Source organism: Oryx dammah, unplaced genomic scaffold, assembly GCF_014754425.2.
Source record: "Oryx dammah isolate SB20612 unplaced genomic scaffold, SCBI_Odam_1.1 HiC_scaffold_25, whole genome shotgun sequence".
Lineage (NCBI taxonomy): Eukaryota > Metazoa > Chordata > Mammalia > Artiodactyla > Bovidae > Oryx > Oryx dammah.
In genome coordinates, this window is record NW_024070209.1 from 87,044,899 (window position 1) to 87,064,968 (window position 20,070).

General features: G+C 46.3%; 2 protein-coding genes across 5 annotated transcripts in view; both read right to left on the reverse strand.

Moving 5' to 3' along the window:
• Positions 1 to 48: 48 nt before the first annotated feature.
• IAH1 (isoamyl acetate hydrolyzing esterase 1 (putative)) lies at positions 49 to 11,210 on the reverse strand. Of its 2 annotated transcripts, XM_040224951.1 has the most exons (6): positions 11,094 to 11,210; positions 8,977 to 9,029; positions 4,348 to 4,496; positions 2,079 to 2,240; positions 1,358 to 1,479; positions 49 to 453 (listed from the first exon to the last, which is right to left on the reverse strand). In XM_040224951.1, the coding sequence occupies exons 1-6, from the start codon at positions 11,172 to 11,174 to the stop codon at positions 271 to 273; spliced, it is 750 nt and encodes a 249-aa protein (XP_040080885.1). In that variant the 5' UTR covers positions 11,175 to 11,210; the 3' UTR covers positions 49 to 270. The 2 variants fall into 2 exon arrangements, with proteins under 2 accessions (XP_040080885.1, XP_040080886.1); XM_040224952.1 differs by lacking the exon at positions 8,977 to 9,029 and having other exon boundaries at positions 11,094 to 11,202.
• Positions 11,211 to 15,948: 4,738 nt separating this feature from the next.
• Positions 15,949 to 20,070, reverse strand: part of CPSF3 (cleavage and polyadenylation specific factor 3) — a 30,927-nt gene continuing 26,805 nt past the window's right edge. For 2 of the 3 annotated variants that reach the window (XM_040224960.1, XM_040224959.1), the window contains exons 16-18: positions 19,235 to 19,304; positions 18,111 to 18,207; positions 15,953 to 16,135 (exon numbers count right to left, since the gene is read on the reverse strand). In XM_040224960.1, the coding sequence (XP_040080894.1) occupies positions 16,034 to 16,135; positions 18,111 to 18,207; positions 19,235 to 19,304 (269 nt within the window). In that variant the 3' untranslated portion in view covers positions 15,953 to 16,033. Of the gene's footprint in view, positions 16,136 to 18,110; positions 18,208 to 19,234; positions 19,305 to 20,070 lie in introns of all 3 variants that reach the window. The other variant, XM_040224957.1, reaches the window with a different exon arrangement.

The following is a 20,070-nucleotide window of genomic DNA, read 5'->3' on the forward strand; positions in this document are numbered from 1 at the left end:
AAGCTGGTCTGGGCCTATTTTGTAGTTGTGGCACAGATGACACCTGCATCAATCAATAAATATTTATTATCAAAACATGATGTACCTAGGTACAAAGCTGTCCTAAGAAAATTCTAATGATTTTATTCATCTTGGTGGCAGATAGTACTTTTTGTTCCAGAGTCGTGAGCAAAAGACTTAAAATGTTTTTTAAAAAATTCTTCAACCACTTATCTTGGGGTGTTTGTGCACCAGCGACTTCATGTTCTGTAGAGACCTGGTTCTCAGTGACTAGTGGTCCCCATCTCCCAGGAGACTGAGTTCCGGTCTTGCTTCTGCTATGTCTCGCCAGTAGGGGAGCAGAAAAGGCAGGGAGGAGACTTTCTTCTCTATCAAAGGCCAGAGATGGGAGAATACAAACTCATTTCCTTTTGGTGATAAATGTAGTCCGTCTGACAAATAGGAGGCAAAGTCCTGTGAGGAGAGAACTCAGTTAAAGGCATGTGCTGGTCTGCTGGCGGGTCCCCAGCCTGACCGGCGGCCCTCTGGAGCTGCCCTAGCTTGTCCCATGCCCCCTGTCCTCTACGGAGGCCCTGACCGTCTGTGTAGGACACACAGAGTGCCCCACACTCACAGCATCAGAAAGCGCCTGAGCTGATGCGTCCTTCTGGCTCGGAAGAAGAGAATCAGTGAGTGAATACAGCGCTCGACTGTGATCCACAAAGTGAAACTCGTGAGAAACGGCTTGACACACTGGGCCCTGAGCTGTCCTGACTCTTAGTCTGGGTATTCTATTGACAGGTGCACGATTAAAACTTACAGATAAAAAGAATCTGTACCATCCAGCCAAGAGTCCAGACCCCCGTGGCCCCCGATCTCAAGAACACTGACCGTGGGAGCCCTTTCTCCTGGGGAGGGGTCTTCCCCCTCTGCTCAAGCCCCGCCCCGCCCGGCAGAATCGGGAGCTGGTTCAGGACTTGGAGGCTGCACTGCTCCCGGGCCTTAGTTTCCTCTGCTCTGCTGACACACGAGCAGGTGACCACCAAGGAAGACCTTCCCAGCTCTTAGACCCCTGGAAAGTTTTTTTGGACGTGACACACTGAGAGCCGCTAGCCCCTTTTCTCCAGCAGCAGTACTTTCCCACACCATCTAACCATTTAGTGCTCACTATGTGCCAGCTCCTGTCAGAGGGCTTCCCAGAGCATGATGCCAGCTGCTGAATGCAGGGAGAGAACATGGCCAAGCCAGGGCGCTGTGACTGCAGGCTCTCCGAGCCTCTCCAGGTCCTCCCCCATGTCCACTCCGTCCCAGCAGGGGAGAGGACCACCCATCCGACCCTTGGCACCAGGTCCCCCCGGGACCGTGCATACCACTGTACCTGACCGTCCTTCTGCATCAGAGTCCACAGGTCGAGTGCCTCAGCCCCGCAGTCCTGGGCTACTTGTAAACAGGCCCTGGCATATTCACCAACAACCGAGTTCAGGCGATTTAATTTGCAGCCTATTGAGAAAAGAAAATCCAGGTGCAACCAACAGACCCAGGTGCTGGCCTCTGTGCAAGCCCTACTACCTGGAGGGCTTCTCAGCGCAGGTGAACGGGTACCTGCTGGCGGACCTGAAGTGGCCCGCCATGGGGCTCAGGGGACACAGGATGGGCCTCGCAGGTCATGCGTGTCCTGCTCCCCAGCACAGGACCAAGGCTGATGGAGCCATGAAGGGCGTTTAGGGGACACCGGACAGATAGGGGTGGGGGAGCTGAGCGGCCTGGCTAGAGCCCTGGCCGGAGGTGGATGGAGTCGGGCTGGGGGCCGGCGCGGGGTGAGGTGGGGAAGACTGCGGGGCCCGGATGCCTGCGTATGGAATGAGGGGCCGCTGCCGGACGGGGGACAAGCCACCCATCCGACTTTGAACCAGAGTGGGTGAGAGCCGCAAGGGACCACAGTGCTCACTGTTTCTCTGCAAAGGGCTGGCCCCTACACACTTTGTGTCAACAGGAGACACAATGGGAGCTCTTCTGTGACCTCTGTTGACTGAAAGCAGACGGACAGGGAGTTACAGACCCCTGAGGACACAGCCCCGCGTCCAGGAGCCCACACTTACCTTGCTGGAGGCACTCCTGCGCCCACGCGGCCTCGCAGAGCGGGGGCGGTGTGATGAGGATGAGCCTGCCCTCGGGCACGTCCACGGACCGCAGGTACCGCACCATGCTCCTTAGGTTCGCCACGAATTCCTCCAGGGGCACGTGCTGCTTGGGGTTCTCGTCTGTTCGGGAGGGAGACAGACACCTTAGCCCCAAAGCAGGGTTGTTTTAAGGGGTGACAGGTCAGGCTAATGCATGTTCACAGGTGGGCCCCGATCGTGATGTTACCAGGGAACTGTGGCACCGAGGGCAGGAAAGGGGGAAGAGTTCCAGCGTGGGGTTCTTCATAAAACGGACTTCAGTGGCCCTGGCTTGGAGCCTTGTAAGTGCGCTTGCCTCTCCTGCCTTCCTGTCCTATGGTCATGAACCCAGTAGGTTGGATTTGTAAAGGAGAGCCGAGCTGTGGAGGGAACCTGCCCAAGTTCTGGCCTGGCATTGTCACTGGCTGGCCTTGTGCCCTTGGACAAATGATCCACCTTTCTGCTCCTCTGTTTCCTGCTGGTAAAATGGGGGTGACAGCAGGGTCTACCTCACGGGGTTGCTGTGAAATTATATCAGCCAAGCATGTCAGGGACTGAGAGCAAGGTACCTGCCAGGAAGGATGCTGTCAGTAATAAACAAACAAGCTAAGCACAGCTGTCATCACTGCAAAGGCTTCCTTCCAGACAGGCTCACACAGGCTCGCTGCAGGCTTTTTGTAAACCCCACGAAAGTGTAATTCAGGGGGAAAGTAAAAGCACTCATGATCCTACCACCCAGAAAACCACTGTTGGCACTTCGCTGTACTTCTTTCCAGTCCTTTCCAAGCCGATATGTATACTTCAAAAAAGAAGAGGGATCACACTAAAGACAAATGGCCATACTGTGTTTTTTTTTAAACATACATTATAAGCGTGTCTGTGTTCACAAGGAGTCCTCAGAAACCTGGTGCTTGGTTGTAGGGTGACCACAGTGAATGCTTCCACTTCCTTACTGTGTAGCATGCCAACGTTTTGTTGTAAATAAGACAGCAGAGACATCTCTGCACATGGACCTGGATGGCCAGGTTTCTAGATGAGGGGGTTCTGGATGGGAGCTTTCCAGCAAGATTTCAAGTCCTCCCTGTCCCCGCCCCTCCTCCAGTCCTGTAAGAGCACGTTTTCCACACTTGGCAGCTGTAGTAATGCTGCTTAAACCCACGGATGCGAGAGTCAATATTCAGTTTTCACTTTGTGCGTGATGGAAGGCTTTACACATTTCCAAACATGTACTGGCTATTATGTTTCTCCTGCTGTGATCCATCTGTTCCTGCCTCTGCCCATTTTTTAAAATTGGAGTGACTATCTTTCTGATTTCTACATTAAAAACATTAACCTTTTGTTGTCATGTTTTTGCAAATACTTTCCTTAATGTGTCATTTTCTTTTTTTGACATAGGCTATTTTAAGTTTTTCATAAATCTATATTTTTTTCCTTGGCAATTTCCTCCATTGTTTTCATACTTGTTTTTCCTTGTCCTGAATTGAAAGAAATTCCATCTTTGGGAAATTTCTGTCTCACAGAGAGCACTTACAGTCTCTACCAACACCTGTAGTTTATAACCTCACAGGCCAAAAAGGCTTTGTCAAGGTTGGGAGCTGCCCTCTCCCTGTTCTCAGCCTCACCTGAGGGCCCCACCTGCACTGCAGAGGGGAAGGGCACCGGGGAAGCCTCTGGAAGCCGCTGCTCCTCTGGTTACTCTGATCAGAGGGCCCTCCTTTCATGAGCAGGGAAGGAAAAGGGGCCTGCGCTCCCCAGTTGTGCCTCCAGTCACAGAAACAGTTCTTCCAAAAATACGGAGTTACGTCTCCTGTTCGGACCTGTTTCCTGTGGCCTGGGACTCAAGCCTGGTCAGGGCGCTGCTGCCGGGAGTGGTCCTTTCCCCGTCAGCGTGAGTCACACCGTGACGTGTACAGCTGGTTCTCTCCTGCTAACTGCATCAGCTAAAGAGGGACCTCAGGAACCAAGTGCAGCACAGATGGGCTCCAAAAACATCAAACCCCAGAAACTGCAGGTCTGCCAAGGACCCAGGCCTCTGCGAGGTCGGGAGTTAAAAAAAAAAAGAATGGAAGTAAACTTGGGGAACCCATTGTAAGTTTGGCAAAACTACTTCCTGGGAGATAATGAAAACATTTGAAAAAAGTGTAGAAACTTAAGTTGGCTTTAACAGAAAACAGTGACAAATGGACTAGGGAAACACAAGGGCCTGTACCTTTGAGTGCACTGTCATTGGCACCAAAGAAAATTGTGACGGCCACAGGGCTGTCCAGCCCGCTCCCCTTCCTGACGAGTCTGGGGAGAATAATTTTGGCCCATCTGGTGTTGTAACCTGAAAATCCACGATTCAGGACGTCACATTTTCTAAAATGAAAAAAAAAAGTTAAAGGTGAATTGTGGGCAGAGAACTGTTTCCGGCCCCCTGCAGCCACACTTTGGTAAGGGAGGGGGTGTGTCTGTGAGGCGGGCAGTACCCGACGGCTGACGCTGCCCGGGCTTCACCGTGTGGGATCGGGGCAGGGCCGGGCTGAGGCATGTCAGACTCCTTCCTGGTTCCAAGACCCAGGGAAGTCCGCCCAGGCCTCCGTGACAGAGGCTGTGAAGACGAAGAGGCTGTGAAGACGAAGGGGCTGTGCAGGCTCGTGGTGCCATGCCTGGTTGGTGGGCTGCTTTTAAAAGGAGCAGAAGGCAGAGACTGCCCTTGTGTCCCCCACTGTCTGCAGCACCCACAGTGGCGGCACTGTCCAGGTCATCAACGACACTGCCATCACTATCACCCCATGGTTTTGATTCAGTAGATTAGTTGTGTTTCAGTTTAAACCAGTTCTAACAAGCATTTTATTCCTCTTTAATACTATATGATTTGATTCACAATACTCTATGGAATGCTGAAAAAACAAACCATGGAAATGGAGCTAACACTGAGTAGCTATGACCTTTGGTAGGTTTGTAGATGTTTCAAGTTACCCATTAAAACAATTTTTTTCCCCAGTGAATCTGAGTTCAGTTTATGGTTAGCAAACTGATGTGGTTAGTTTTGTTGTCTGGTTCAAATTCTTACATGTAAGCAACTAAGCAGAGAAGCTAGGGCACCAAAGGCCCTAGACAGGAGGAGGCCTCTGCTCTGACAGCTCAGCATCTGTGAGTCTTGGGAGCGACAACAGAAATTCAGGAACATTTGCTTCTGAGTCTTGTGTTCTTAGTGTATAATGATTACAAAAAACCGACTAGCCGTTCTAAAGCCTCCAGTTAGAGCACTCGACAGTGGAGCACTCTAGACTCTGCTCAGTCTGTCTTACATCTATCCAGTGGTTAAGTCCCTGCCGCACTTAAAAAACAAGAGGCAGAGCCGCCCCGCCCGCGTGGTGCGGCAGCAGCACAGTGAGGGCTGCGGTCACAGCGGCCGGTGGCTGGACCTCGCTGCCCCCGACCAGCAACGCCTTGGCCGCTCAATTTCCCCGAGCTTGTCTCCCCACCACTCAGAGATGAACACTAATAACTCATCTGCTAGGTTACCTGATGATTAAAAGTAATATAGTGGCCAGATCTATATAAGGAGCTCAATAAATGCCAGCCATTATAGATTAAAAAAAAAAAAAAAGTCATTATAATAAGGCTGGGAACCAGGAAAAAACTGCTAGTGAGGCCCAGGGTTGAAACTGTTACAGTTCCTGTCTGAAAGCGGAAGAAGCAAAGTTTCTCTGGATTAACTAACACAATCAGTAGTGCCTATGTTATTCAAATGGCTAAAGAAACTGGAAAATTAAGAAAGGTTTTCACACAAATTCTTGGCTAACAATAGGAATTTAAGTTCAGAGGCTAAAAGAATTATTCAAAATATTAATATTTATCAATAAATTTCAAAAGCATTTAAGTAGATTTAAGAATTGTTAAAATGCTTTTGTACTAAATATACAAAGATCTTACTTAAAGCTAAAATTTCGGGATTCCCTATGGGACTCCATTTCTTATTTTAAGGGTATTGCTCTCCATGCAGGCAGGGGGCATGGAGTAAAGAACCAGATTGCTACAGGAGACTTGGATTGGATCCCTGGGTCGGGAAGATCCTCTGGAGAAAGGAATAGCAACCCACTCCAGTATTCCTGCCTGGAGAACCCATTGACAGAGGAGCCTGGTGGGCTACAGTCCATGTGGCCGCAGAGTCCGGTGCAACAGTGCACACGCGTGCTCATCCAGGAAGTACAAAAGGGCAGTTGCAGGAGGGTGATTCTTAGTAATGTGCAGAGTTGGAAGTTAGGTAAGTTAATTCAGTGTTTTAACTGAATCAAATCAGTTCCGGGCTTAGGTCTGCAAAAGACATTCACACCAAGTGTTCACATGGCTAAAGACAGAACTGTCCTTCCAAAGGGCAGTTGTCGGTGGGACGGAAAGGAGCATCACAAAGGGAGGGTGGGCCGGGACTGTGGACCGCGGCGTGAAGCAGACAGTGCCTCTGACACTGGGTGCGGTGCTCCCCAAGTGGCCTCCTGGCTGCTCCGGGGACCTGTCCGTTGGGAGAAGGTGGGCTCAGGGCGCCCACGTGAGGAACCCCTGCTGCCAAGCTTCTAGTCTCTGTTCCACGTGGCATTTTGGTTCACAACAGGCTCTAGTGGCCTTGGTTGAGGTCAGAGAGCCCAGGGGACAGGGGGCAGGTTCTGTGGGCAGAGCCCGAATCAGGGAGGTCTCAGCCCACACAGGCCTCCCTGTGGGTCAGCCACAGCTGCTCAGTTTTGTTCTGTCACAAGATGCTTTTAAAATGTGACACATCCATACATGGTCTACAACTTCATCTTTAAGAAATACACATAATTTTATTTATTGGCTGTGTGGCTTGTGGGATCTTTGCTCCCCAACCAGGGACTGAATCTGGGTCCTGGGCAGCAGGGAATTCCCTACAATTACTCTCAGTTCTGAAAATTAACTAGCTTCTAATTAAATGGTCTTTAGCAATCACAAGCTTCCCTCATAGCTCACTTGGTAAAGAAAAGTGGAAGTGAAGTCGTTCAGTCATGTCCAACTCTTTGTGACCCTATGGACTGTAGCCTACCAGGTTCCTCTGTCCATGGGATTTTTCAGGCAAGAGTGCTGGAGTGGGCTGCCATTTCCTTCTCCAGGGAATCTTCCCGACCCAGGGATTGAACCTGGGTCTCCAGCATTGTAGGCAGATGCTTTATCGTGTGAGCCACAAGGGAAGTCCAGTATTCTTGGGCTTCCCTTGTGGGTCAGCTGGTAAAGAATCTGCCTGCAATGTGGGAGACCTGGGTTCAATCTCTGGGTTGGGAAGACCCCCTGGAGAAGGGAAAGGCTACCCACTCCAGTATTCTGGTCTGGAGAATTCTAGGACTATACAGTTCATGGGGTCGCAAAGAGTCGGACATGACTGAGAGACTTTCACTCACTCACTTAGCAATCACACCTGTAAACAAACAGTTCCGACCATATTTTAGTACTAAAACAATTCAGAAAACATTTATTGGTCAGACATTTCTAGAGTTTCAGACGACTGGAATGAATAACTATTCTGCTTTTCAGTATCTTCTCAGAAAAGCTTAATCGATCAATTAAACAGGTACTGAATTACTAAAAACAAAAGCTAGCATTTGCTGAGCACTTCTTACGAGCCAGGTACTTGATTGGGCAGCACCCAGTAGCTCACTCACCCTCCAACAGGAGAGCAGGGTCCCTGTCGTCCCTCCGCAGAGGGGAGGAGCCTGGGCTCAAGGCCAGGCCACCTGACACTTGCTATTGGGCGACCTCACCCACCTCTCTCCACCCTAGTTTTCTCAGCTATCAAATGGATGGGTGGACTCCCCAGCTGTGCTACCAGGAGCTGTGAAGATTCAATGAGACAATAAACATGAAGTGTTTTAACCTCTTTGGCACCTGGTAAGCATGCAATAAAGTTAGCTATTAGAACCTCCTACCCTTCTTACAGGAGAGAAAACAGGAATGAAATAACACTTTTGGGCTTTTAGATTAAGTCAATTTAAACAGAGAAAGCATTTGGAAATAGAAAAAGCTGGAAGGTCATTCTTTTCATTTCTAGTTTAGGAGATGAAGAAATGAAGACATTTTAAAACAGCTCAAATTCAGAAATTACGTTAAATATATTTTCTTGGTGTGCTAGTTATACTACTGAAGGAAATTATCAAGTACTGTAAGCCGGCAGACACCCAGCTTACTTCTTCTGAAGGAGGAAAAGAAAACTGCTGATCAGCTTACCGAAACCCAATCACAAATCCTGCTGTCTCCTGTTTCTAATGTGGAAATGTTTCTAAATATTATTTCTTAACTTCTTGAACTGGGACATGTTTTCCTTTTAATAATTCTATTAGCATATGCTTAAATGAATTTTGGCAAATGGAATGTCAAAATCATTATTTCTCCCCTCTACCCCCACTATTTCTGCTACATATATTTTTTTCTGTTATATATATTTTTTTCTGTTATATTTTATAAAGTGAATTTGGGAGGAAAAAGTCTCTACCCAAAAAGGAATCCAACTGTAGTTTCAGGACATATTTTGTATTATTTCATTTGACTTCCTTGCTAATTATTTAGGTCATAAGTGAAAAAGAACTTGTCTTGTTTAGATCGTGAATAGCCATATGTTTTGGATCCAAACCCCTGATGCATTTTTTCACAACTTTGAGGGTTCGGTTTCATGTGGTGGCCAAGTTTTAATTGAACCTGAGTGCTACACCCCCGCCCCCGCCCCTTTACATACACCAACTGGGAAAGGTGGAAAAGAGGAAGAGGAGGGACTTACTGTTCGGCACCATCATTCATTCCCTCTCTTCTCCATCAATAAGCACTCAAGCATCAATCTAGAAACAATTCTCACCTGACCAGCATGTCAGCCAGTGACGCTCCCCATCCACCCTGCTGGAAAGAAAACTGAAGAAAGAAAAGCCAGTTACCACTCATCCACGTCATCAGGACAACCTGTTCAGCACCCCCACTCCTGTTCTCTGTGTTCTCTGTCTTCTTGGCCTGCACCATTCGCTTTGCTCCGAGGTCATTTCAGGGATTACCGTAGCTGCACTGCAGCAGCACTCTGGAAGTGAGGGGTCTTCCCTGACCACAGGATTTGAGCCAGTCAGCTGCATTTCATTATTTATTTTTTGGCCACAGCATGAGGCACGTAGGATCTTAGTTCCCGGACCAGGGAGTGAACTCGCACCCACCCTGCGGTAGAAGTACAGAGCCCTAACCTCTGGACCACCAGGAAGTCCCTGGCTGCATCTTATTGAGACCTATGTTAGATTCACTGTTATTTAGAAAAGATACTTGAGAGGTACAAGAAATAAAATCAACTGTCTAGTTAGGAAATGAAATCCACACTACACTATCTCACCATAGTTGAATTAATAAGGAAATCAGAAACTCAAGAGTATTTTTGATATACATTCCCTTGAGGAATTTGGAAAGTCCTTAGGAGCTAAAAATGAAACTGGTTTAAGAAGTTATGTCTGAATGTGAGAAAAATAAGAAACAAAATAAAAGCCACAAGAGGGTAATTTTTAAAATGCACTCCTTCCCTGAAGTAAGAATATCTATTCTTCCTGTGATGAGAGCTGAAATAATCTTGGGTGAAAAGATGATCTGGCTCTTCTCTGCAGTGTATACCACCGGACATGGGAGCAACAAAATAAGACATCGTAAGGGGCTAAAAATGGCTGCATCCATGCCAAGGTGGGGCCACTTATGGAAAAGATACAAAGAGACCAAAAACCCAACTGCCACTACTGAAGAGCTGGGAACAAAAGTGGGGTGTTACGAGCAAAAGCAGGGTACTGCCCAGTGCCTCGTGCACTCAACACACTCGGAGGGGGGCAAACCACCTAAGCCACCCCCCCTCAGGACCTCGAGACTCACACCTACCCTCACCCCATCTAAGGAACCAGTTTGCCCCACCTTGGGGAGCAAGCAAGGAAACATGTTACTCGTTTTCACTCTTTCCATGTGGTGGCCCCAGGAGCTCCAACCAAGCCTTGCCTGAATTCCTTGACTGGTCTCTCACCAACTGATTAGGGAAAGGCCAAGAACCCTGGTTGCTAACACCTGGAGGCATCTCTTTCTGGATCAACCTGTTCCATCAGAGGAAGCACAGAGGTGAACTGGTTCCAGGGTTTCTACGTGGAGCTGGCAGGCAGTACAAAACTGCAGAAAGTGCTTCAGCCCGACCCTGGGGCCTGTGCAGGCGACCTGCCCAGGGAAGCTCTGGGATACAGAGCACTGATCCCGCTGTGAGCGAGTTTAAAAGCCCCTTTTCAGAATTCGCTGTATGGCTCAGGTAACTCAAACAGGGGTTCAGTATCAACCTAGAGGGGTGGGATGGGGAGGGAGATGAGAGGGAGTTTCAAAAGGGAGGGGACATAGGTATACCTATGGCTGATTCATGCTGAGGTTTGACAGAAAACATCAAAATTCTATAAAGCAATAATCCTTCAATAAAAAAATATTAATTAAAAAAAAAGTCCCAGGGAAAAGGACAAAGGTCACTGAGCAGAAGACAGCACGACTGGAGACAGCGTGCCAGGGCTTGCTGAGATTTCCATGAAGAATGACGCGGAGAGAAAAGGGCAGCCACCGCGGGCTCTGTGACCCCAGGGCGCGGTCGGGACGAGCTCCCCAAGCCAAACGGGCTCCCCAAGATTCAAGAAGACCCGGGTCCTGTACTGCGAGGCCGCGCCGCACCCCAAGGCGGTCTCTCCCCACGCCGAGAAATGAGCCACCGGCGCGGTGTCACGAAGGGGCCCACGCCGCCGGGCTCGGAGGCGACTGGCCGAGGGGCGGCGGGCTGCGGCCCCGCAACCTCGGGACAGTCGGGGGAAACGGGAGCCAGGGATCGGCCAAGACACCTGGCCCGCGGTTCTCGGCTGGGGCCGCAGGCCCAGGGCGGGGCGGGGAGGCCGAACCGGGGTCTGCGGACTGGACGCGGGGCCGAGCGGCGGTCACCTGGGTGATAGAGTCTCCGAAAAGCAGAACCCGAGGCCACAGCAGAGGGCTCCCGCTCGCCACAGCCTCGCTTAGCGCCATGATGGAGACGATCGGGAGGCGGGGCCACGCCGGATATCCGGGCGGGGCGGATAGCGGAGGGGCGGGGCCAGGCGGGACACCTGGGCGGGGCGAGCTGCCGCTGACGGGGCGGGCGGGAGGAGGAGGCGCCTGCGCAGTCCGAAGCCTTCGCTAGCAGGTCTTTCAGTTCAGTTCAGTTCAGACTCTCAGTCGTGTCCGATTCTTTGCGACCCCATGGATCGCAGCACGCCAGGCCTCCCTGTCCATCACCAACTCCCGGAGTCTACCCAAAACCAGGTCCATCGAGTCGGTGATACCATCCAGCCATCACATCTCTGTCGGTCCCTTCTCCTCCTGCCCCCGATCCTTCCCAGCATTAGGGTCTTTTCCAACGAGAACTCTTCGCATGAAGTGGCCAAAGTATTGGAGTTTCAGCTTCAATATCAGTCCTTCCAATGAACACCCAGGACTGATCTCCTTTAGGATGGACTGGTTGGATCTTCTTGCAGTCCAAGGGACTCTCAAGAGTCTTCTCCAACACCACAGTTCAAAAGCATCAATTCTTCAGAGCTCAGTTTTCTTCAGTCCAACTCTCACATCTATACATGACTGCTGGAAAAACCATAGCCTTGACTAGACGGACCTTTGTTGGCAAAGTAATGTCTCTGCTTTAAAATATGGCTGCAGTCACCATCTGCAGTGATTTTGGAGCCCCCAAAAAGAAAGTCTCTGTTTCCATTGTTTCCCCATCCATTTGCCATGAAGTGATTGGACTGGATACCATGATCTTAGTTTTCTGAATGTTGAGCTTTATTTAAGTCAACTTTTCACTAGCCTGTTTCACTTTCATCAAGAGGCTCTTTAGTTCTTCACTTTCTGCCATAAGGGTGGTGTCATCTGCATATCTGAGGTTATTGATATTTCTCCTGGCAATCTTGATTCCAGCTTGTGCTTCATCCTGCCTGGCATTTTGCATTATATATTCTGCATATAAGTTAAATAAGCATGGTGACAATATACAGCCTTGACGTACTCCTTTTCCTATTTGGAACCAGTCTGTTGTTCCATGTCTAGTTCTAACTGTTGCTTCTTGACCTGCATACAGGTTTCTCAGGAGGCAGGTCAGATGGTCTGGTATTCCCATCTCTTTCAGAATTTTCCAGTTTGTTGTGATCCACACAAAGGCTTTGGCATAGTCAATAAAGCAGAAGTAGATGTTTTTCTGGAACTCTCTTGCTTTTTCCATCATCCGTGGATGTTGGCAATTTGATTTATGGTTCCTCTGCCTTTTCTAAATCCAGCTTGAACAACTGGAAGTTCATGGTTCATGTACTGTTGAAGCCTGGCTTGGAGAATTTTGAGCATTATTTTGCTGGCGTTTAAGATGAGTGCAATTGTGCATTAATTGAACATTAGTTTGAACATTTTTTGGCATTGCCTTTCTTTGGGATTAAAATGAAAACTGATCTTTTCCAGTCCTGTGGCCACTGCTGAGTTTTCCAACCTTGCTGGCATATTGAGTGCAGCACTTTAACAGGATCATTTTTAGGATTTGAAATAGATCAACTGAAATTCCATCACCTCCACTAGTTTTGTTCATAGTGATGCTTCCTAAGGCCCACTTGACTTCACATTCCAGGATGTGTGGCTCTAGGTGAGTGATCACACCACATTGGTTATCTGGGTCATGAAGATCTTTTTTGTATAGTTCTTCTGTGTATTCTTGCCACCTCTTCTTAATATCTTCTGCTTCTGTTAGGTCCTTACCATTTCTGTTCTTTACTGTGCCCGTCTTTGCATGACATGTTCCCTTGGTATCTCTAATTTTCTTGCAGAGATCGCTAGTCTTTCCATTCTATTGTTTTCCTCTATTTCTTTGCACTGATCACTGAGGGACGCTTTTTTGTCTCTCCTTGCTATTCTTTAGAACTCTGCATTCAAATGGGTATATCTTTCCTTTTCTCCTTTTCCTTTCACTTCTTTTCTCAGCTATTTGTAAGGCCTTGTCAGACAACCATTATGCCTTTTTGCCTTTCTTTATCTTGGAGATGGTCTTGATCACTGTGTCCTGTACAATGTCATTAACTTCCACCCATAGTTCTTCAGGCACTCTATCAGATGTAATCCCTTGAATCTATTTGTCACTTCCACTGTATAATCATAAGGGATTTGATTTAGGTCATACCTGAATGGTCTAGTCGTTTTCCCTACTTTCTTCAATTTAAGTCTGAATTTGGCAATAAGGAGTTCATGATCTGCATCACAGTCAGCTCCCGGTCTTGCCCTTGCTGACCGTACAGAACCTCTCCACGTTTGACTGCAAAGAATATAATCAATCTGATTTCAGTATCGACCATCTGGTGATGTCCATGTGTAGAGTCTTCTCTTGTGTTGTTGGAAGAGGGTGTTTGTTATGACCAGTGTGTTCTCTTGGCAAAACTGTTAGCCTTTTCCCTGCTTCATTCTGTACTCAAGGCCAAATTTGCCTGTTACTCCAGGTATCTCTTGATTTCCTACTTTTGTATTTCAGTTCCCTATAATGAAAAGGACATCTTTTTTTGGTGTTAATTCTAGAAGGTCTTGTTAGGTCTTCATAGAACCATTCAACTTCAGCTTCTTTAGCATTACTGTTCGAGGCACAGACTTGGGTTACTGTGATATTGAATGGTTTGCCTTGGAAATGAACAGATCATTCTGTTGTTTTTGAGATTGCATCCAAGTACTGCATTTCAGACTCTTCTGTTGACTATGATGGTTACGCCATTTCTTCTAAAGGATTCTTGCCCGCAATAGTAGATATAATGGTCATCTGAGTTAAATTCACCCATTCCAGTCCATTTTAATTCACTGATTCCAAAAATGTCAATGTTCACTCTTGCCATCTGCTGTTTGACCACTTCCAATTTACCCTGATTCATGGATCTAACTAAACTCTGGATATAAGGAAGAGTGGGGGTTTGTAGCCAAGGAGCAGGGGGAGGTGTCAGATGAATGTGAAACCATGAGGAGGGAGGATAAACCTCCCTGACAGGGTTCCCACTGAAGGCAGGGTAGGGTGATATCAGGATGAGGAATCTGAGTGGCTATTCTGGCTGAGTAGATCAAGAGTGAAGAATTTTTGCTAAACCGACTCAGCAGGATTCTTGCTAAAACTGATCTAAAGGGGCCAAGGGTAGGACCCAAGGTGGGGGCTTAGAAGACAGAGGAGCCTGGCCCATGTTTGCTCAAAAGAGAGTCCTTGTAACCTGTTATCGTCATGAAGTTTGACATCTGTGACCGAAGTGAGCCCGAAGGATATCCCGAAAGAACTGAGCTTAAGGGGAAGACCAGCAGGGAAGCCATGTGTTAGAAAGATTGCTGTTTGCGTGATTTGGACATGAAGTGTAGGGGGAGTGGCTGGAGCTGGAGAGGCAGGCATGGCCCTGTCTTCAGGTTGGGAGTTCTTGGCTTCAACTAGTATCACCTGAGAGCTTTAAGAGTGTGCTGATGAAGTGGCATCACTGCAGACCAGTTAACAACACTGCAGATGGTGGGAGTGGGCATCAGCACATTGTCACAGCTTCTCACGGGATTCCAATGTGCGGCCAGGGTTGAGAACCCCATGTGAGGCCAAGTTAAGGTTCGGACTTCACCCTAATTAAGGTGAAGAAGCCCTGCAGGATTTCCAGCAGGGGTGGCTTGAGGGCAGGTCTGTTGTTGAATCAGTCACAGGGAGAGGAGAAGGAAAACCATGGCACGAACCAGATGGGAGAAAATGACCTGGACTTAGAGCCACAGTCCAGATTCAAGAGCAGCTCAGCATCCTTAACTGAAATTGGTACCTTAGGGGGAGGGACTGGGAAACAGGACTTGCTTTTTTTGCTGTATATAACCTGGGTTGTAAAGATAACACAAGTGTGTATTAACTTAAAAATGTTTTAAATCTATCTCAACAAAATTTTAAATGACACTCATAAAAGGTGACCCTTAGACCTCTGGCTTGGGCCAAAGTAGAGTACTTTATAGAAATAGATGTATTTTGTTTCAAGCAAAAATTTAGATTCAGGCACTGACATGTATATCACCAAAGCACAGGGAAGAACTAAACAGTGCCTGGATGAGTCGAGGCTTTAGCCTGACAGGGAGTGAAACAGCTCTGCAGCTGGGCTGCGACTTGAGGAGCTGGCCCCGGTCTGTGTTCATTCTCATTCAGAGGGAGCAATCAGGCCCTTTCCCTGAGAAAGCAGCCCCAGGCTGAGCCCTCTGCACATGGCACTCAACACTCCTGTGTCCAGTTACTTACAAGTCTGAACTACTTGTACTTGAGGAAACTGGACTGCTGATTACTTTACGCATAAAACAATTCGACAACATAAAAATAAAACCCTTGAACCTGAGTCATAAAAATTCTATTTTGAATATCTCTGAATTGAATTATACAAAGAAAATACTGAATTTCTAAAGTCCTAATTTTACAAACTATAAATTAAGGAATTTGGCAAGAATATTAGGAAGAAATGGAAAGGGGGCTTAAAACTTTTAAGTGATAATCTCTAATTAGCAATTCAAATTCAGAGGATACAAATGAAAACTCAAACCATCACATATTACCTTTCCTTAAAAGGGACACAAGACATTCTGACCCAGCTGCCGGGAGCAGATCTGAATTTCCCGAGGGAGCTGTATACATGCCTAGAAGCAGAATCAGTAACAGCGGTTTATTCAGCAGTGTGAGAATGGACAAATTTCGTGGTGATTTAGCAGTATTCAAGGTGCTGGGATAAAGGCCAGTTGCTATTGAAAGTGAATAGGCTACCCCAGAGAAATGAATGTATTTTATTTTAAGCAACAGAAGTAGAGTCAGGCATTACAAAAGGCTGAACGTTGACAGAGAGAGGCTGTCAGTGGACGGGTGTGAGGGCCTCATACAGTCTCTGGGCTGCCAGTTCCACCATTTCTCGGAGGGACTCGTCATCTTCACTGCCTTCTTCACATTCTACAGTCTGAAAGTAAGAGCACAGACATGCCTTTTAACGGAAGTGTCTAGAATTATATATGCAAGGTAAACTAACGCTCTTTAAAAACAACTGGTTCCCGAGGGGGTGGGGCCTTGATTATCAAAAGCCAGAATGGCTGCACTGCACACCTGTGTGCCTGCACCTGGATGCAGAGATTCCCAGCGGCATGATGACTGGGTCTAATAAGAGGCTAACTTGGGAGGAAAAAAGAATAAAAGGAAAGCTGAGAGAACTGTTTACTTCATAGCCTGTGTTTTGATCCAGCAAATGATACTCCAAGGAATTTAGTCTATGCAACACAAACTACTGAAATACTGCGCAAACAATAGATGTGGTCATCTACTCAACATCTGGTATTAAATTTGATCTATATTCACTCATCATCTCCTGTGCATGCGTGCTCAGTCACATCCAACTCTTTGTGAGTCCATGGACTTTATCCTGCAGGCTCCTCTGTCCATGGGATTTCCTGGGCAAGAACACTGGAGTGGGTTGCCGTTTCCTCCTCCAGGGGATCTTCTTGAACCAGGGGAAAGCACGGCTCCTGCACTGGCAGGTGGATTCTTTACCACTGCGCCATCTGGGAAGCCCAGTCATCTCCCAATTACTTCTTAACTACAAATTACTATGCTGTTTAAAAGAATTTTTGTCACACAATAAATATCCCTCATGTAAAAATTTAGCAATGAAAACACCCTTAATTCTATGACCTACTGATAACTACTTTTAACCTTTCAGTATATAATCTTCTAGACTTCTGGCTATACACATATTCCTTTAAAACAAAAATGGGATAATTTATCATACTTGCTATCTTGTAACTTCCCCTCTCACTCAATAATGTAAATAGACAACTTTGTTGCACATTAATAAATCATTCCTAGTGGCTGTACATATAGTATCATCATAAGGGTATAACACATGTATTATTTTTTCAGTTGTTTTATGTATTAGATCCTACTGTTGGAAATGTAGGTCTCTTGCAGTTTGTCTATGTTCTAATCAATGCTAAAACAGACATCCTTTTATAGATACTTTTGCTCACTTGCCTAATTATCTTCTTTGGTTAAATCCAGCAAGTGGAATTGTGGATAAAAGTATTTATTTTTTGAAGACTTTTGATGCAGATCACCAAACCCCCCTGCAGAAAGAATGCGCCACCCAACTTCCAGCCTCCTCCTTGTCCAAAATAGCCCTGGAAGTCACTGTTCCCTTCTTCTTTCACTGGCAAGGGTGCTATGACCCTTTTTAATTTGTGCCAGTATAAGCACAGAAACAGTGATGTCTCATGCTTTAAATGTGTATTTCCTTTAATTATTAGTGGATCTGATTTGAACGTTTGTTTCATAGGTTTACTAGCTCTCAATATTTCTTCTCTAGGTTCTAAGCTTTTTTTTTCCTTCTTATTGAGGTAAAATAAATCTAGTGTTTTCTCAAAACATCTAAACAGTCAAAGTATATACAGAAGAAATACCAAAGGTGTTATTTGTTTAGTAGAACTGTTTTAATCTTCAAAAACAACTCCACAAGGAGGATGTACTTATTCATTTCTGCCTGTGACATAATCCTCAAAGATCTGCTGGGTGTGGTGGGAGGAGGCCCTACACTCTCAAAGCCCATTGTTTGGAAAAATCACTTGGATCTTGCTGCCAACAGAAGAACAACTTCTCTGAAAAATCTGGAGTTAACTGGACGCCACACTAGAGAAATGCTGAGGTTATGGCACATTATGCAAACAGAAAACAGTAGAGTAATAAAGACAAGGGAAATGTGCGCTATGCAGCAATATGCAAAAAATGCTTATGACAAAAGAGAAATAAAAAGGACCCAAAACTGGTAACACAAACATAATTTTTAAAATGTAGGAAAAAACTGGAAGGAAATGCCAAAATGTAAGAGATTTTTGCTTTCACTTTTCTCCCCCAAATGTCTTGAAACGTAGAAATGGACAGCTACATACCCGTGTCTCCAAGTTTATGTTAGCAGTTTTTCCATCCACTGTGACACTAAGAACAGAACCATCTTTTACACTAACACAGTCTTCTCCAAATATGTCCCTTAAAATAAACAAAGATGCGCTATTAGTGGAAAATGCTTTACAAATATGTAGAGTACAGTTTTATATATTTGGGGGAAAATAATATTGGAAATAGCCTATAGTTGTGAAGTGGAATACTTATACCTACCCCCCAAAAGTTAAAGTGTCAGTTGCTCAGTTGTGTCTGACTCTGTTGTGACCACATGGACTATAGCCTGCCAGGCTCCTCTGTCCATGGAATTCTCCAGGCAAGAATACTGGAGTGGGTTACCATTTCCTACTCCAGAGGATCTTCCCCATCCAGGGATCAAACCCAAGTCTCACGCACTGCAGGCAGAGTCTTTACTGTCAGCCACAGCATTTAACCCCATCTAACCCCGAGATTTATTTACATTCAGGTATTATTAATTTTACAAGATAGGTGAAATACACAGCTATCATTTATTAAGAATGCTCCATTCAGCAGGCACTGTGTTAGGTACTTTATATACATTATCTTAATCTGTGTGTATTTTGGTAAGGGGCTTCCCTGGTGGCTCAGCTGGTAAAGAATCCTCTTGCAATGCGGGAGACCGAGGTTTGATCCCTGGGTTGAGAAGATCCCCTGGAGAAGGGAAAGGCTACCTACTCTAGTGTTCTGGCCTGGAGAATTCCATGCACTGTATAGTCCATGGGGCCTCAAAGAGTCGGACATGACTGAGCGACTTTCACTTTCACTTCATTTTGGTAAGGAGCCCCTTTCAGATGGGAGGGAAACAAGACACAGATTTGCTTAAAGCCCCACGGCTACGAAGCACTGGAGTCTTCAAATCCAAGCACCCTGGTCCACTGGCTCTCTGGGCCTTCAGATCAATTCCAAAGGCCTCCTGTGAGTTATACTCACAGGAGGGGCTGGGGTATTTAGTTGGAAAGAAGTGGTTCAAGCCACTTTACTGATAGAAAACAGTCACCCAGACCAGTTTGGTGGCCTCGTCTGAGCCTCACACCCACTGAGCCCCTCCCTCCTGCATCACTACCCGGCTGAGCAGTAATCACGCAGCACTTACTGGAGCATGATCTCCAGCCTCTTGCTGTAAACGTGCATTTCTAATTTTTTAGAAACCTTCTGTACTGCACCTGGGGGAAAAAAGCAACGGTGGGTTCAATGTCCATATCCCTGGTTAGGATAATTTCCAAATCAACAATCAGAAGATACTTGCTGAGAAACCAAAATGGTTAACTGGAATCCTTTAAGTGACTAATGTACATAGAGCATCTACCTGTGGAGGTAAATTGAGGAAAATGTGTAGTTTTCTTATGTGTCCCCAGAATGGGGGGACTCAAAATAAATGGCAGGTAGGGCTGAACATGCACGCAGGTACAGATATAGCTGCTGTTTCCAGATCTAGACTGAGGTGTCATCAGGTTAAGAAACGAAACGGGAGCAAATGCTATCAATGAAGTATAAGAGTGTTTCACAGAAGGTGCTTCTAGAATAGAACTGGCATGTGCGGCTTCCCGGAATATTTCAAGCATAGCTTCCTCTCCAGGAACACAAAGGCCCACCGTACACGTGTACTTTAACATATGTTATACTGAATTATGTATAAAATAGAATCAAACTATAAAAGGAATAATACAAAGATATTTTCATGGGCGTTTTCTTTGATTAAAAAATGCTTCTTAGCAAAGAAAACAAAATTACTACAAAACTGCCCCCAATGGAAATTCCATTTTGTTTAACAAGTTTTTCTAGACATGAATATAGCATATTTTCATATTAGAAATGTTGGCTCAATTCAGCAATATTCTAGAATTTCTGATTGTTTTTAAGAGGTCTATTACTAAAGAGATTTTTATTTTCCTGTTAACTGCAACCACATTTTTACAGCACAAATGGAGA